Below are 18,358 nucleotides of genomic sequence, written 5' to 3' on the forward strand. Positions count from 1 at the left end.
CATAAACTGGGGCGGAGAGCCAGCTAGTCCTTGACGAGCACTCGTGAGCGGGCACGCATGCACTCTGTCTCATACGTCATGATTACGGTCGTTAAGGTTCAGAGCAGCCGAACCACACTTCTGCGTCTCTCATCGCTTCCTGGAACTGACACTACATCTTTGGGCAAACCACTACCGTCAGCAGGAACAGCCCTTCGATTCAATAATACGCTTGGCTTCATTGTTCGTGTCTTCCAAAGGCTCCTAATAGAGTTTGAGGCTTGGTCGGATGGACGTCACCACGAGCTTGACACAACTGAGAAGCCCAGCATATCGATTGGGCAGTTACAAATCCGTTTCTATCTCTTTAGAAAGAAAAGGAGACTAGAGACCTGAGAGAAACAGGGACTAGAAATAGAAGAAAGGAGACTAAGAGAAACGAATCTATAAGAAGATCGACTCGACTAAATACTGATTGCAGTAGCATGAAAAACGCGTTGTTACTGAATTATAACACAGATAACACATTCTAAATGTTATTTAGAATGTGTTATTTGCATAAAAGCGAAAGTATAATTAGAAGTTATTTGATGAGATCTTATATTGTGTCATTTTAGGTAGATCTTCACATACACACACAGTCTAAAAAAAGAAAGAATTCTCAAAAAATTTTACATCACAGCAGTATATTGAACAGGTCTGCTGTACTGGAACAAAATACCTACAAAACAAGATACTTGTTTATCAAACTTCTATAAGTATCTTTTTTATCTTGCATATCTAAAAAAAAGTAGTGTTGTCATTTCATATAGTTATGTTGAAGAATGTATTATTTTTTTTATTTCAAAATATAAATGTAAATTAAAATGAATTCTATCACAAATAAATATATTCGTGGAAACAATTTTCTACTAAAGAGAAAGTGAAGTTGAAGGAAATAAACATGAATTTGTTATTAATATTTTCCCCCTTTCAATCCACAGGTGGATATAATGTACGATGATGACTCCTCCTTAAGGGATGATTACACATTGATGGATATTGCCTACATCTATACTTGGCGGAGAGTAAGTCAAAATATTATTGTGAATTCACTATGGCATATTTAATTATCAATAATACAAAACCGTGTATACATATAAGCATATAAAATATATTAAGTGGCCAAAAGATTAGTGAACATTATGATAAATTGAATCCATCAGTAACACGTTACTAACGACACGTGGTCGTTAGTAACGTTAGTTTACTAGCTATAAACATGCAGTAAATTGCCTACAGGAGACAAAATAAAGCTATGAGCAGAACGGCTTCACACGAGGATGATAGCCTAGAAACCGTTGTGCGGTTATGATAATCAAGTACAACAGTGTCTAGGATAAAATGAGAATGTGAAAAACAGAAAATATCTTCAATGTGGGACATGTATAATGCTATACATTATGGGGGGGGGGGTCATCACTACCCAGGTATATAGCATCATACATGTCCGCAAGGAGATGTGCTTTACATCGTGGGAAATACTAAGGAAAGTGATCAGAGCTAACACCACCTTTACCAGAGTTGCCCCTGTCCTGTCATGAAAGGTTTGCTTATGCTTGGATCCGCCGAAACTTTTATAGTTTCTCTATTCGGCTTTGAAATAATGTTGGATTCAATATCCACTTAATTTGAATAACTTTGCATCACCAAACTGAAGGCTTTTGGCTCTTTATTTTAGTAAAAATAAAATGTTCAATAAAAATCATTATATATATACGGGGAGGGAGCTGAAAAATTCTTATAAACACCTAGAACAAAAATTATATTAAAGCGACTGATATAACTACAAGAAAGAACTTATCTTACAATCATTTCCCCCCATATTTCATGAAATTGTAATAATTTGTTCATAATTTAGAATATATAAGAAGACATCATGTGTACAGGGCGGCCATAATTAAAGAAGAAGTGTTCAGAGTCCTTTAGTAAAAAATGTATTGGACAAAATTCAACATAACTTGTTGTACACTCTGGAACATCGGGTTTTTATATACAGAAGATAAAAAATAGTACAAAATTCTGCCACCAGGGGATATTTGGTATATAAGAGCGTGGATTGAAATTAATTAAACAGTAATGGCTAGAAGAGACATAACAAATCAATTTTCATGTTCGTATAGCTTACAAATGTGGTTTAATATGTCCTCCTTTCAGATGTTCTAAGAACTGAATTCTGTGAATGACACTTTCTACAGAGGAACGAAACAGATCTGCATCGATCTGCCTCACATGCTACATTTTTCAACATTGCTAATTCAGGAACATGTCCATACACCATCCGTTTCAGATGGCCCCACAACCGAAAGTCACACAGGTTGAGACCAGGCAAACATTATTCGCTGTACCGGAAATGCACTATGAGCTGGTGCTCCATCCTGCGCGAATATAGTAGAGTCAAGGCATCTTCGCCGCTGTAATTGCGAAGAACAAAGTTGAACAGCATTTCTTGATACCTAACAGCAGAGATTGTACAAGTAACTGGTCCTGTTGGGCGAAGTTCTTCGAAAACGTACGGACCGATAATAAACAATAAACGATGCAGTGAAACCACTACACCGCACTGTGACTTTCGGTGAGTGTAAAGGGGTCTGATAGAAGAAATGAGGGTTATTCGCAGGCAACTGTGAGTTAACACCACCGTTCAGATAAAAATATGCCTTCACTCCACAAGATCTTCCACCGCCATGCATCATCCAACTTCATTCAAGCTAAAAAGGTCAGGACAAACTGCAGTTCAAGTTTCCTCATCACAATGAAGCAAAGCTTGAGTATGGGAGATCTTTCGGGGAAAAAAAATCTCAGCATTTGATGCAGGATTTTCAGCAATGTTAATATGGCGAGTGTAGTTGCCTTAATATTGCACGAGCACTGCTGGACCACCCTTGTGTATTATTTATTCCCCGTTTCACAACGGCAGTTGCAATTTCGTCAACTTGTTGAGGAATAATCCGTTTGCGCCCTCGTCCTGGCCTCACTGATAAAGATCCGCTATTTTCAAATCGAAAAATAATTTTTCTAAGATTTGTTATTGTCATTGGATCTTTTCTCCTATCCTTCAAACTCCGGAATTCTTGAATTGTAGCATTAGCGTTACCTCGTTGGTGATAGTAAAGCATGACCAGCAACGCGCATACCAGTAAGGTGAGATCCACAGCACTTTAGTCGTATCAGAATGACGTGAATCAGTTTTCTCGAGTCTGGCGGGGCCCGAGGCGCTAGGTGATCCAGGGGTCCCTCGCCCTTGTTTGGGGCCTTGAATTTACCCTAATTTTTGGGGACCCTCAGCTGGAACCTCATGCGCCTGTGCATAAGGACAGCCCTGGGTCTTCGACTAATTGAATAATCTCGAAAAGCAAAGCTGGCAATGTGGACTTTATTTTATTTATTTGGTTGTGAAAGAAAGAAAGTCATAAAAGTGGGATCTGGTAGATTCAGTAACGATAACTATAAATTTCAACTGTAGGAAGTTTTATTTCACATAATTCAAAATGCAAGAAATATAAGAATTACTTGTAAAATGTTTTCCTTCTTCTAATTTTTTATTATTTTTTTATTTTTTATTATTATTTTTTTTAAAGACTAGAATGAATGTAATTTCTACTTTGTAGAAATTAAATTCATTTCGTATGGAAAATGAAGTGCTAGAAATGCATTTAAATTTAGGGGGCCAAATCTATATTCCAAAGAGAAGGGCACTGCTTATTGAAATAATGAAAATACGCGAAATAAAAATCCTAAATTGATAACTGCGACAGAATATTTTTTGTTAACTTTCACCACATCTTATCTTATGGAAAGTCATAAGATAAGCTTATTCAGTCATGTTAAGAATAATGTACCGAAAAAAAAAAAAAAAAAAACAGGTTGTAAATATCAGAACGAGGGCACCTAAAAATAAAATCGAGCAATTTTAGCCCGTTACCAAAAAACTGCAAACTCTCAGGCACAATATTCATTTAAAACAGGCGAGACCAGCATAAAAGTTACCTATAAACCAAATAATAGTTATTAAACAAAAGTAATTGTTATTAACAACTTAATATTACTTTATGTGTAATAATTATTTTGTACTCTTAATAAATAAATAATAATAATTTTTTCTTATAATTAATCCATTAAAGTTCAAATTTGTCTTCTTGGATTAGAGAGGGGGGGGGGGGGGTCAGTGAGGGATGCTTTTATAAAGGGATCGGCTGGTAAAAAAGGGGTGAGAAGGCCTGATTTAAAGGAAGTTTAGGACAATTTGACTTCAACTGATAATCTGACTGAATGGTTTCTTGATGTCACCACTCATATGACCAATTACTAAACGTTCATGGCGGGTTTTTTTTTGTTGTTGTTTTTTATTTATTTATTTTTTTTTTAAGTGTTCATTACAGTTCGGCGGAAATTATGTATAATGCAATGTCGACAATAATATAACAATAATCCTGTTATACGAAGGGCAAGTACATGATGAAAGATCGGCACCGATGACTTAATTTTCCTGATATGAATTTCAGTTGTCTGTGTAACATAAGTAAGGAAATGGATCGGTCAGAGAAGAATTAATGCTGCAGACTTGCAGGGATTTATTATTCACGTACAAATCGGATTTTCACCATTGGAGGCGAAAAAAAGCTTCTAATAAATTTAAAAACATGATAAAAATTATTAGTAATGTTCAGATTTATTTTAAAACAATTTCAATTTTCATATAAAAAAATACGTTAAAATGAGAGACTAATTTAATTGTATTTTGCAGAGTGGACCAATGAGGCTTTTTTATCGAATTTTGGAGCGCCCACGAAAACGACAGAAAACGTCTCACCCACCGGATGAGGAAGAGGAAGAATGTCGCCAAGAAATGCAACTTGATGAAGAAGATAACGTATCCGCTTCCAGGCCAGAGGATATTCCTATGGAGGAGGAGGAGCCTCCGGAAAAATTAGTCAGACTGGAAGAACCGGTGGAAAGGGTGACTACTTCAACTTCAGAAGATATGGAGCAAACCGAAGAAGCAAAAATTTCGAAGGCAAATAATCCTGTAGTACCTGAAATAGTGCTGGAATCAGAAGTGCTGAAGCCGTTAGATGAGAGTGACAAAATAATAAATGAAAACAACAAACAGCAGGAAGAACAGGAGGTGGAAGAAGAAGAAAAGAAATCTTTAGATAGTGAAATTGATGTGGTTACTACTCCTGTTAATGAAATTTCCACAGAAGTGGTTCATACAGATGAGGCTGCTATGATTGCAAGTGCTACAGAAGTTCCGCCACCAGCTGAAGAAATTCTAGAAGTGCCTGCCAGTACTGAAAATGAAACGCCTACAGTGGAGAGCAGTGATCTAGATGACCGTGATCTCGGTTGTCAGCCTGACCTCGTAGTCGACGAACAAAAAGTGGAGTCATCAGGAGAGGACGGAGAAGAAGGATCAACAGATGTGTCTTCAAAGAAAGGAATAGATAAAGACCAGGTGGAAGACGAAGCAGAGGCAACTGACGACACCGAAGCTGACAGTGGACGTGGTAGCGACATCAGTAGTAGGACTGAAGCCCGATCCAGTTGTGACGACGATATCGGGTCACCTGTTTCTACAGTACAAACACCAGATGCTGACAGGACATCAGCGATCAATTCCACACTTAGCCCGGCACCACCTCCTAGAAGCCCTTCATCACCAGAAGAGGCAGTGGCCGATAATGGAGTAGCTGAAGAGGAACCAGAACCACAAAAAGATCACATTGGCGCTTTGGATCTTTCCATATCTCATAGGCATGGGGAAAGAGAAAGGCCCCCACGGCCTCGTCAGAGGCCCGTTGCTAATCCTCCAGTTCTGGACAAGCACAGATTGCCCACATGCCTACCTGCACCAAAACACCATTCCTTTAAACTATTGCCTGCCACTCTCCCTCATAGCTCTTTTTACAAGAAGTCCGAGTCCAGAAACCACAGGTTTAAAGGAAGCAACCTCACTGTTATTAATCCGGATCCAAATAGTTTTCGACCTAAGATTGTAATCAAGAACTTGGATCCACGACCCAGCCATGGACATCATCACCACCATCACCATCATCACCACCATCGACTGTAAATGAATCACTGATATGACTGTCCCGCGGCCAAAGTTTCAACTTGTTATTCCTCCACCCTGTACTCGTTTTTATAGACTGCATTGCCAGCTCATTCGTTTATTCCTACATCTCGGAATGTGACGTGACACAAAAATATATTGCGTGCAGAAAACAATCGCCAGGTGCGCTATGAAACTGTATTGTTTAGTGGACATAAAACTGATACCAAATGCTTTTCTGCAGACTTCGTGATGTGCTTGAAGCACGAAATTCCCATCACCTTTTATGAACATTGTTGAACTAATTCACAAAGACTGCCTAATACAAATGGCTATCGCTCCCTCCCTTTTCTCTACGCTAAACCCTGTTTCCACTTGGGTCTTTACACCATCATATTGTTACCTTGTTGCAAAAGGGGGTTGGTATTTTCGTGTATCAAATAGATGGGATCCGGTGCATCATCTCTTCCTTCCTGTTCCCTCACCAACCACCATTACGTCTGGGAGCACCGGTCGTTTGCGACCGCCAATGTTATTGTACTCGGAGTAAGTTGTATTGTCATCTTATAATCGTTGATTGTAGTATAAGATGGAAGAGAAAAAAAAAAAAGCAAACAAAAAACAGGAGAAAGTACTTTTTTTCATTTTTTGTGAATGGAAGATTTTTCTTTTCTAATGTATCCGGTTCATGAACAGTAAATTAGTAGAATGGCAAAGATTTCCTTGAAATTGTGTGATTTGATATACGCAATTGTAAATAAATGGCTCCTTAAGAAAACTAGTTTTCATTTGCTAGATTTAGACATCTCCATGTTATTTTCTCCTACCTTATAACAAGAGCATACATATGTCAGTCAGTATCGACTGGAAAGACCTGGATTCAAATCCCATCTAGGTCGTGTGAAGAATCTTTATAAAGGCTTTTCGACTGAAGGTAAGTTAGCTAGTCCAATACGGAGGTGGAATGGTTTTTCATCTCGCAAAACATGCAAGCCAGTAGAAAAAACACACAAATGGCACGTAACAGTAGCTTGAAAACCATTGTTCTGCTAGGATGGCTATGTGCAACTGTGTCTCGGGTATCTCCAAAAGAGGATGATAAATAGAAAACATCGTCCTCAGGCATGTGGCCTGTAAGAGCTGAGTGACTTGAGAAGCAGAATAAGGACAGACAGGAATCATAACGTCTTAGATCATAAAGACTGCTTCAGTTGATCAAATAACTGAGCAGCACAACCAGTCTGCGAGTGAATATATCTGATTGCATTATATTCTGCTGTAACACAGCAGAATATCAAATATAATGAACGACACCAGTACTATGTACTATTCACAATGTGCATTCATTGTCTTCAAATATATCATGCAAAATGGTTATAATAGCAGACAACCATTACGGGGGCACCATGATTGTCTAACAAATGCAAGGAGGTACTAAAATAGCAGAGGAAGAACAGCACTGAACACCAAACGCTTTGCGAAGGGTAGCATGGAATGTATGTATATGTACGCTGATTCTTATTCTGTCATGCAGGCGGAAAGACAATGGTATGGTGACAACAAACGAACACGTGAACCAATCATACTTAGGTATATTTCAAGGGAGGAGGTCGATCGATGGTGTGACATATTTTCCTGGCGCCCAGGCCGTTCTGGTCTTAATATATAGCAATAGCTGAAATTAATGTATAAGAATATCGTTGCCAATCCAACACACCCTTTCATGACCAATTATCCATATGTGATAGCCATGGTTGACGTGCTATGTACAGTATATAGAGAACGTCGTCCACGAATCGTTACAGCGACATGAAGTGATTTACCTGGATGTAGTGGCTTCTTATTCATTAGATCGCAATTCTGTATTCACCACATCCGAAATATCCTTCGGATGTGGTGAATACAGAAGATTATCATGACAGGGATTTTCCACCCCGCCAGCAAAACTGATGGAATGGTAAAATTTAAGCAGAAATAAATACTCCAGTTACAGCAGAATATCAAATATAATGAACGACACCAGTACTATTAGTATGTAGTATGTACTATTCACAATGTGCATTCATTGTCTTCAAATATATCATGCACAATAGCATATGTCCTCCTGTTATGTGGTCTTTATTGTTTCGTAGTACAGCAAACCTGAGGACGGTAAATCTGTATATGAAAGATTAAAATAATAATAAAAAAAAAACACGCTGCAAGGGCTATAGATAGATAGAGCCGTGGTTGCAATATAAAACGAAACTATTTTGTATACTTATACAGGAAATAGTAGCTTGCTATACATCCAGTTCAGAATGGCATGTATGCACCAATACTTCCGGAGTAACTTTAGCTAGAATGTCCCTAATTCTCTTCTGACGCTTACAATGAAGTCACTTTTGATGTAATGCACACGAGGAAAAGAATATAAAGATGTAAGGTCAGAATACAAAGTGGCTAGGAAACTAGTACTTCTCTATGCAAATGTTTATTAGGAAATGAGGGATCCAAGCAATTCCCAGGCTTATGTTTGTAGACTTATGTTTCTCTACATTGCTAGTTTCTTTAAATTGATTATACCACAATTTTATTATAAAATTTATTGTTAGCTGAAGAAGAAGATTCACATAAATTCTCGTTCTGCTCTACTCAATTAATCAATGCCTCAATTTTTGCATGCCACAAAACGCGCGCACGCGCGCACACACACACACACTGGATTTTGTTGAACTATCACAATATTGGTACTTACTGCTGAAAATGGGATTATTCACTGTTTGGTTTGAAAAATATTTGCATTTAAAATATCGAGTTTTTTTTTAATTTTAAGGGATGTAGTTCTATATTTTATTTTATTTTATTTATTTAATTTTTATTTATTTTTGCAGTTTAGTGATATTACGATGCGATCGAGTAGGCTGCTATAATCAAAAGCATACATGTATTCTATGGATATTATTGGTCACTCCAATAGTTGTGTATATGTTTAGAGAACTGTGTTTGCATTATTATTATTATGGACATCTCCATGAGTCCTCAGACTCATCTCGTGAGGTCTACTAACGGTTCCGAAAATCGAATACTAACCTTCATTTGCATAATGCTTGTCATATTTACTTTGAACTCATTTACCGAAGCAGCACTCACAAATGACTGGCAAACAAACTCATTCCATTTATTCACTACCCTCCAAGCAAAAAATCTAGCCCTCACGCTCTTACTAACTAAATTCTTTCTTAATTTTGAGTTGGCAAAATCCTTACGTGATTTAAAAAAAAAAAAAAAAAAAAAAAAAAGGATTTCATTTTTGAAATCACTTACACATTTAAGTATTTAAGTTATTCGAATACAACCATATCTGCTTTTTTAACTGCTGCGCAATTTTTTAAATTACATTTCTATGAATCATTGGCTTTTTTTTTTAACTTTAATACTTAGGCAAATAAATAATAATACTTATTTTTCTAGTGTAATAATTCCTTGGTTTTTTTAAATGACAAAAATGAATTCAAATGCTCGAGAATTTTCTAGTAACTGATTGTGATTTTAGTTGCATAAAGGAGATCCAATTCATTTAATAGAAGATCTTAGGGATCTATCTAAATTTACGAGTTCATATGCCATACTCAGTGTTTTGAATTAAATATTTATCTGAGGAGAACTATAATTTATTTTATATTTTCAATTTATCTAACGAAAGAGAACTGCATGCCCATTACGCTACTTTTTTTTGGGGGGGGGGGGGGAATCACAAAATACTTCAAGTGCCTATTATATTTGTTTTGTCCGCACTAAGCAAGTGATTTCGAGAACTCCAGACTGATTTAATCTAAATTTGGAATCATACAAAAATTCTATACATCGATCTCATTTTTTCACGTGCTGAAATTATATATCGCAATAACTCTTCCGCGATTACTGGAATTTAATCAAATTTAGGAGTTATAACGTATTTTTTATTTCATGTAGCTCCCACCCACGAAACGTTTTTGTGTAAACCTATAGTACATTAGTACCGTGGGTTGGCTAAGGATTTTTTTTTGTTTATTTCTTAATTGTATATATATTTTTTATAGTCAGGAAACCGTGCTCACGTGACCAAATATGGAACTTTTCAAGTCACTTGAGGTCTCCAATAAGCGAAATGGTGCTTTCACACAAAGCGATATGAAATGTCACCTCCAAACCTAAAGGCAATCACTAACATCCATGTCCCCGGCGCGTTTCGAACCCGTAGTTACTTGGATGGAGAGCGGATATGTTAACCATTCAGCCTACCAAGACGACCTATAACATGATATAACATGCGTATAACACGATAATATTCTTTTGATTCATCCTAGTTTCAACTGGATTATTTTAAATGACAAAATGGACAAGACATTTATTATATACACATCGCAGACAAGAATTCTATAACACTGCAATGGGAATGCGGTGTCGTAAATTGTTATCTGTAATATGTATATGAATTTATACTACCATGAATTAGCGGCCTCCCCCTCAAGGAATCGCAAGTAATAGAATGAAACTAATTAAATTCAAATAGAAAGGTAACAAATCGAGAATAATTCCTCATCATTTACTTGCGCCAGTTTAATTTTAAATAATTTTTATTAGAAGAGGTAAGCTCACCAAATTCAGGAAAGGGTCTTAAAAACCTAGAGTAATGGTTAACTGCAATATTGAGACTGTAAACAAGATCGAGAATATAGTATATGATAGTACTATATTCTAGTATACATTTAAGATATTAATTTCTTATTAATATCTTAAATGTTAATATACGTGCTTTGCAAAAAATATCTTAAATGTTAATATATTGCTTACTAAGACAAGTATATATAAAAAAAAGTAGAATAAGGCCAGTTTTAACTTGTCCATCTGAAACAAGAGCTAAGAATAGTTAAGATCAAGCAGTTAACTATTAAAGAAATAAAAACTCTTAAGAAAATTGCAGGAAAAACAAAATTTGATACGGTCAGAAATGAAGAAATATACAAAAAGTGTGCCTTACAACCGATAAATGAGTGGATAGCAAAGGAGAAAAAGGAATGGTTAAAGCATGTCAAAAGAATGCACAGAGAAGGAATAATGAAATAGACAAATGGAAATCATATTTACTAGAAGACTAGTTGAAAGACCACGACAGCGGTAGAAGGATTAATTACAACAGACATTATTGAAACATGTCTACCTAAGGAGGAAGATGAAAAAGAAGAAGATATTAGTTACTAGACCAAATAGCTGGATGTTTTATTCAAAGGCTAAAAATAAGGAAGAGAATTATTAACAATTCTCTTCCTTATTCAAAAAACAAGTGCATTCACACTGAAGAGTGAATGTCGCGTATCCAACAGATTTCTTTTCCGCTATACAAATCAGCTTGCATAACTTCAATTACTGTTTCATTAAAAGAGCAGTGTTTTCTCGATAGAAAGGTTTTTCAATGCAGAGATATATCAGGCAAAGAAAAGAGTATAGTATATACTATATAGCAATTAATTATGCTTATCTATGGCCAATCGGCTCGTGAACAAGCATAACATAATTGACGGAGAGAAAATCGAGTTTCTAGGAGAAACAATAAACCAATTCACTCCATACTATTGTTAAACTTTGGAACTACAGAAACAAACTAAGGCTATGAAGCCAATGTATTACATTAGTTAATTGTTTGTGTTAATCTGGCAGATTGCCTGTTTTGCTGAAGGAAAATTCCTTTCACCTCTGCGTGAGATCGACGAATTCCGTCTAATATACAGTATAAAACTAATTAACCCAACTTCATGATGTTTCCAGTCTGATGGGATTCGAATCCAGTCTTTCCAACCGGGCACTCTTTTTCATCTGGGTGGACTATGGAGACACAAAGGTTTGGTTTAGTTTTGGTTCAGTTTTAATTAAGATCAAAATAAGCGAGGGCAGTGTTTCAGGCATATTAACTGCATTTGTAGTTATGGTCGGTTTGTCTTTTGTGGGATCAAACTGACAAACCACAGAACGAAACACAAAATTCTTACACCTTAGTATAAGACTGGCTAACTAATCTTCAGCTGAAAAATTTCTTATTAAAGGTTTCTCGCCTCTAGATGGGATAGGCATTCTGGTCTTTTCAAGTCTTCTGACTCATATATATACAGTATATATGTGTGTGTGTATTTTTCTTAACATTCTTATTAATATTATTGATTATTATTATTTAGTTTACTTTATTATTATCCCCTCTTTTTTTTACAATAACGCTACTTACTACTACTGCTATTGTAAATAATAACACAGACAAATGTGTAACAAAATATGTGTACTAAACGAACAAAATATCTGAAAATGTGGGAAAATAATTGTATTTCGTACTATTAATATACAAACAATTACGGAAATTATTGCAGAGAATAATACAAAACCCAAGTTATCCCAATGTTGTTTCTGGTTTCTTCAGATATTTCGTCTTAACAAGATTACTGGTAAATCGAGCATTACCTTAAAAGAGAATCATCAACGGCGTCATGTTGAAACTGTACTTCAACTTTTTCTTCAAGAATTGAGCATGTGTGGGAAAACAATGCTAAAAATCTAAAAATACGCAGCTAATAAAACTAAAACCATGATCTTGAATAATATTAAGGTTTCTCTGCTGGAACAACGTTTAAATTTATTAATCTCGCAGTAGTCCTTAACAAAGCAGGAAGCTGTTGTAATGAAATCGAACAAAGAATTGTGATAGGAACGAGTTTTGCATAAAGAATGTCTTTATGCAAAATTTATAAACACAATGCTGTTACCGAAAATACTATACTAAAATTAATTCCCGCCTTGGTTCATTGCATCTTTCTCTTTAGTCTGAATACCATAATATTTTATGTGACTCCCACCCACGAAGGGCTGTAAACCTATATATATATATATATAAGTATCACAGGTGGCATAACGACTGTGTGTTTTCCCTTAGTCTAGTGGTTGGTGGGTTGCAAAGCTATTTATACAATAAATTATAATAGAACAAGGTAGTTTCCTGTTGCCTTTTGGAGTAATCTTGGAAAGGTCTTCATCCAGTAGTGAATCGACAATGGCTGATAATAATGATGATATATATATATATATATATATATATATATATATATATATATATATATATATATATATATATATATATATATGCATGAGTGTGTGTATAAAAAAAAAAAAAAAAAAAAAAAAAAAATCAGCTAATGCCTTTTTATTCCCGTATACAGGAGTAGGCGAGGCCATTTAGCCCTATCTAACTTTTGGAGACTGAGTGGGCAGTTCAATCTCCACTGGTACCAATCAGAGATAGATGGCCCAAGACTATCACTAATTAAGCGGTACACAGTGAAGAGAGACGGCTCAAATGTGCCGCCATCTCGTGGTCCCTGACCCTAACACAATATATTTAATGTGTGAAATAATGTGGGTTCTACGGTCGATTTTCTTGAATTTACGGGACGAAAAACCCGAGTTTCCGGGAGGAAAAACCCGCTTGCCCGTGCCAGAGATCGACTAACTCGGGAACCGGTCGAAAAAAGGCTTAGAAAAATTTCCTCTAGTCGCCGACTAGACTCGAAACCAAGTCTTCCTTCGTGCGGTCAAGCCCCGTGGTGTGCAAACGCCACATCCACTGAGCTACACAGGCTATGAGTGTGTGTATATATATATTTATCAATGGCGAAAAAAAAAATAAAAAAACAGAACACATCACGTAGTTATTTCATTCAAAATTTTAGCTAATAATACCAACTAGAAGTATTTACCAAAAAAAAAATATATATGCATGAGTGTGTGTATATATATATTTATCAATGGCGAAAAAAAAAATAAAAAACAGAACACATCACGTAGTTATTTCATTCAAAATTTTAGCTAATAATACCAACTAGAAGTATTTACCAAAAAAAAAAAAAAAGTGTGAATTTTTGTTCGGGACGAAACTTTGAAGGTAAATTCACGAAATGAATACTATATTGCTATATTTCAAAGTACAAATGCAATGTAAACAATAAGCGTGTCTGGCGGTATTTGTTTAGTTTTTATCTTAATATCTTTAGTCATTAAGATAAAACCAAACAGACGTAGTTTTAATGATAGAAAGACAATATTCATGCTTTTTAACGATAATTTTAGCAATGTAAGAAACCTTACTACAGAGACCAAACATTGACCTTTTCATGCCACTTCAGTCCTTCGATAAGCAAGGCAGTGGCTCCACCAAGTGATGAAAATTATCAATCAATTTTTTGAATTTAATTCTTTGCCTTGTTCTTTTCAAGATTTTCCCATTCCCTAAATATGCCTTCGACTTTGTTCACGACAACATGCTTTTCAACTTCGCAGTTATTTTTGCATTTTCACAAATCGTGAAAAGCATCGTGGGCCTTGGAATGGGTTGCCTCTCTTGTTGTTTGTTTAACTGCCTTTTTGTAATGTAAAAATAAACGCAATAGCTTCTTTTGTGGAAGGAAGCTTTGAATGGGAGAACGTGGCTGACATCCGTCCAATAACCCAAGTTTCCTTCGTCTTCCAGATAGCAATGCTACTCGTCGATGTGCCTATAATTTTTATAACATAACTGAAGAATTTTTAACAACGCTCTGTCATAATTGCGCGAATACGCGTAGAGAAAAGCAGCTTGAAAATTCGAACTGACACTTGTTAAAACATTTTTGGTTGCGGATATGCACATTGTAGATCGCTTATTATGATATTTTTAATGCGCAAAATTTGACATGCCATTCCTAAATTAATTTAGTTTTCACTTTGCTATTTTTTTAACTACATCGCATGTTTAAATATTAAAAACAAAAGTCTAGGTATATTGCAACGAAAAAGTTGAGCACCACTAATCTACACCTACACGCGCTTTGACACAATGAGATTCGAAAATACATCCTGTTGTTAGCAAATCGGAGCACTATTCTCTGTGCTTTTTTGCTAGCATGAATGACTTATACGGGATTAAAGAAAAAAGCAGTGTCAGTAATTTTAAGTGTTTCGCAAAATGGGTAAGCGACTTCATTGTAACTGTCTGCAAGTTATTACAGGACATCGACCGAAATTTATTGAAATTTGTATTAGAAATTAGAAAAAAAAATTTCTACCATTTCGATTTCTTTTTTTCAGTACGATCATTTGCTATATTGCAATAAGTTCGCTCTAAGTGGATAGTATTTAATGAAATTTGGTATGATTAATTTGATAAACGAGTAAATTCAGTTTTATTTGTATGTACTCATGTGTTCAAGGATCGATTCTGCTAATTCGTGAATTAAAAACTGTAGCTTTTTCCTAGAAAGAAACATCCTATTTCTCTGCCTAAAGGATCGACTAACTTTAGAAGGTGGCTAGAGAAGACATTCTAGAAGCAAAGAATAAAGTAAATAAAGAATTCAGGGCAGGAAAACAATATCCGTTTCATTTAAAAATAACACAAATTTGAGTTTCCACATCGAAAGAAATCATTTATATATATTTTTTTAGTCATTTTAAAAGTAGTGTTAATATTCGAGGCGAACTGTGCATGACAAACCACTCAATTACGTCTGAAGCAACTAAAGATTTAAGATCAGTATCCTGTATATTGTTTAGTAATTGCCTACATTCTACTTTTTTTTTTTTTTGTTTTGAGGGATGAAAAACCCGAGTTTCGGGAAGGAAAAATTCTTGCGCCCACCGGATGAGACCGACTGATTTAGAAGTCGATATAAAGGTTCTTCGCATCCCATACTGAATTCGAATCCAGGTCCAAAGAGGAGTCGTCATTATAACGGAGTTTCTTGGAAGAAAATTTTCCGTCTTTGTAGGAGATTAGTAGTTGTAAAAGCTTTCAAATTAAAAGAGATGTTTACCTACGTTTTTGATTCATAAATTTGTATTTCGGAATCAAATATGTAATTGTATTTTTCAATATTTTATTATTTTTTGTTATTTATTATTACATATAAAAATAAAATTATAAAGCCTTTTTTATATAAAATCAATATTACGATTCTGTAACTATTCCAGGATAACACCTACGCTATGATACAGAGTGTTATTCTTGTTGGAAATCTGTTATATTTGGTACACTTGTAAAGTAAATGGTTGATAAGAACAGGTGTAACTGACTGGCAACGACGTTCAGGCACAATTTAGTCTTTGCTCTTCTGATGTCAAAAAAGTATGAGTGTCTGGAAAACAAGTCTAACTCCCATAGCCATATGTTGTATGTTGTTGTTATCAAACACGATGGGTCAATGGCTCAGAGTTACTGTCACCGAGATTTTCTGCCAAGAAGCTTGTATTATTTTTTTCATTCGACGAAACAAGAGAACCGAAAAGAAGAACGTATGCAATTAACAGACATGATACACTAGCCTCAAAGCCTTAGTTGCATCAACTATAATTTCAAACAACCATAAACACAACTGCTGTCGCCATATCATGCCTTCCCTAACACATGAAATAACAGGAACCAGAATTCATCATTCTACGCGATCTTTCTCCAGTCCTCTAGTGTGAATATTGTTGTCTCGCGCCCTGGCTGTGTCTGCCTGTTTTTGGCTGTGCAGGTATAGTACCCTCAATGGCAGTCTGCTGTTATATCCTATTCAGGACAGTTTCCTGAATGGGATATAACACCGTTACACCGCGCAGTCATATGACCAATTGTAGCATATCTAGTGGACTTGACGATCTTGTTGGTCCTTCATCAAAGAGGAGTTATTGCAACATGTATTTTTCACATGTTGACCCGTTGTAGCTTTGAAAATAATCAGAATGCAAATAGGAACGGCTCGACAATTTTTTATAAAGATTTCAAATACGAAATCTGAGTAAAATCTATCTCGTAATAAGTTGAATATGGCCGAACGGATAAAATGCCTTCTAAAGATGCTTATGCATTTTTCAAAACGTGCGTAATACGTTTATTATTATTATTATTATTATTATTATTATTATTATTATTATTATTGTTATTATTATTATTATTATCAGGGGCGAATGCTGGTTTTCAAATTCACGCTTGCTCTTGTTATCATTCAGGGAGTGAGAGGTATGATTGAAGTCTGATCAGTGGAATAATGAATTACTGACCATTTAAAACAATATATTTAGAAATTTATGTACATTTAATTATACAAATGCAACATTTATTTTACAAATGATATTCTATCTTTTTCAATTTAGCTACTTGAATACAAATTCTACCCTACGGTTCTTCTTTATGAACTGGTCAATAACATCGTCATAAAAAGTTGGTTGTAACTTAATCTTCCCAAGCAACACGCACACTTGTAAAGGCTTACTGAAGCTCACTGGCTAGAGCTACTTTCACTGCGAATGGCTTGTGTTTAAGACGACGTGAAGAGTGAGGAAATGGCTATGCGCGCGCATGAAACATAGTGCTGTAGCGAGGACCTGGAAGCTCACACAACCGAGCAAGCCACGGTAGCTTTGACTAGACGAGCAAGCATCGGCCTTCGATATAACGCAAAGCTCAATTATTACCGCGCAAGCTTAAGACGTCTTCTGTCTACAAAAATAAAAGCCTAAATGGAATGCTTATAAATGCATGCATTTATTAACAAATAAATAGTACTTCTTTCTCAAGTAATGAGCTTGCGCAGCAAGCATGGAGAATTCGCCCCTGATTATTACTATTATTATTATTATTATTATTGTTAACAATCAAACTAAACCAAAAGGAGGTCGAGAAACTGATGGCATCAGAATTAAAGATAATAAACAATATGCAGCTAGCCCAGGTCACATCTTACGAAAATTAATATATATAACATGCTGAGTATTTAAAACGGGACAATACCCAGCACGTTAAAGATTACTCGAATCACACCTATATATAACAACAGAAATTCATTCAGTAATTGAAGACGTACAGCTACATTACCAATTATCAACGAAATTATGAAGCGCATTGTTCTTAACGAAATCACAACATATGCAGAAAACTTTCATATCATTCCAGAAGCGCAATATGATTTTCAGAAGAACAACGGAACATCTCTCCTGAAGATTTTACAGACATATCAACGTAGCTTTAGATTAAAAAAATGTAAGTTGTCTTTATCGATGATTGAAGCATTCGACACTTATACCTGAACTTTGATAGAAAAGTTAAGACATGTTGGAACAGGTGAGCCTCTACACACGTGGTTTAGAAATTACACTCAGGAAAAGAAAACAAATCACGCCGAGTCGATCTGTAAAGAGTTACCGGTAACTCGTGTGGGGGGGGAGGGGGAGAAAAAGGGGACAGGGGGGAAGTGTTGTGTTGAAATTAAG

General features: G+C 35.6%; 1 protein-coding gene across 3 annotated transcripts in view; it reads left to right on the forward strand.

Annotated features, from left to right (window-relative positions):
- Positions 1-6,845, forward strand: part of LOC150105577 (uncharacterized) — a 121,364-nt gene extending 114,519 nt beyond the window's left edge. For all 3 annotated transcript variants that reach the window (XM_090394926.1, XM_090394924.1, XM_090394927.1), the window contains 2 exons: positions 963-1,046; positions 4,766-6,845. In XM_090394926.1, coding sequence (XP_090251052.1) covers positions 963-1,046; positions 4,766-6,094 — 1,413 coding nt within the window. In that variant the 3' untranslated portion in view covers positions 6,095-6,845. The remainder of the gene's footprint in view (positions 1-962; positions 1,047-4,765) is intronic.
- The last annotated feature ends 11,513 nt before the right edge of the window (positions 6,846-18,358 follow it).

This window comes from Typopeltis vanoorti, chromosome 6 (assembly GCF_054136105.1).
Source record: "Typopeltis vanoorti isolate ZY-2024b chromosome 6, IOZ_Tvanoo_1.0, whole genome shotgun sequence".
In the NCBI taxonomy this organism is placed as follows: Eukaryota; Metazoa; Arthropoda; class Arachnida; order Uropygi; family Thelyphonidae; genus Typopeltis; species Typopeltis vanoorti.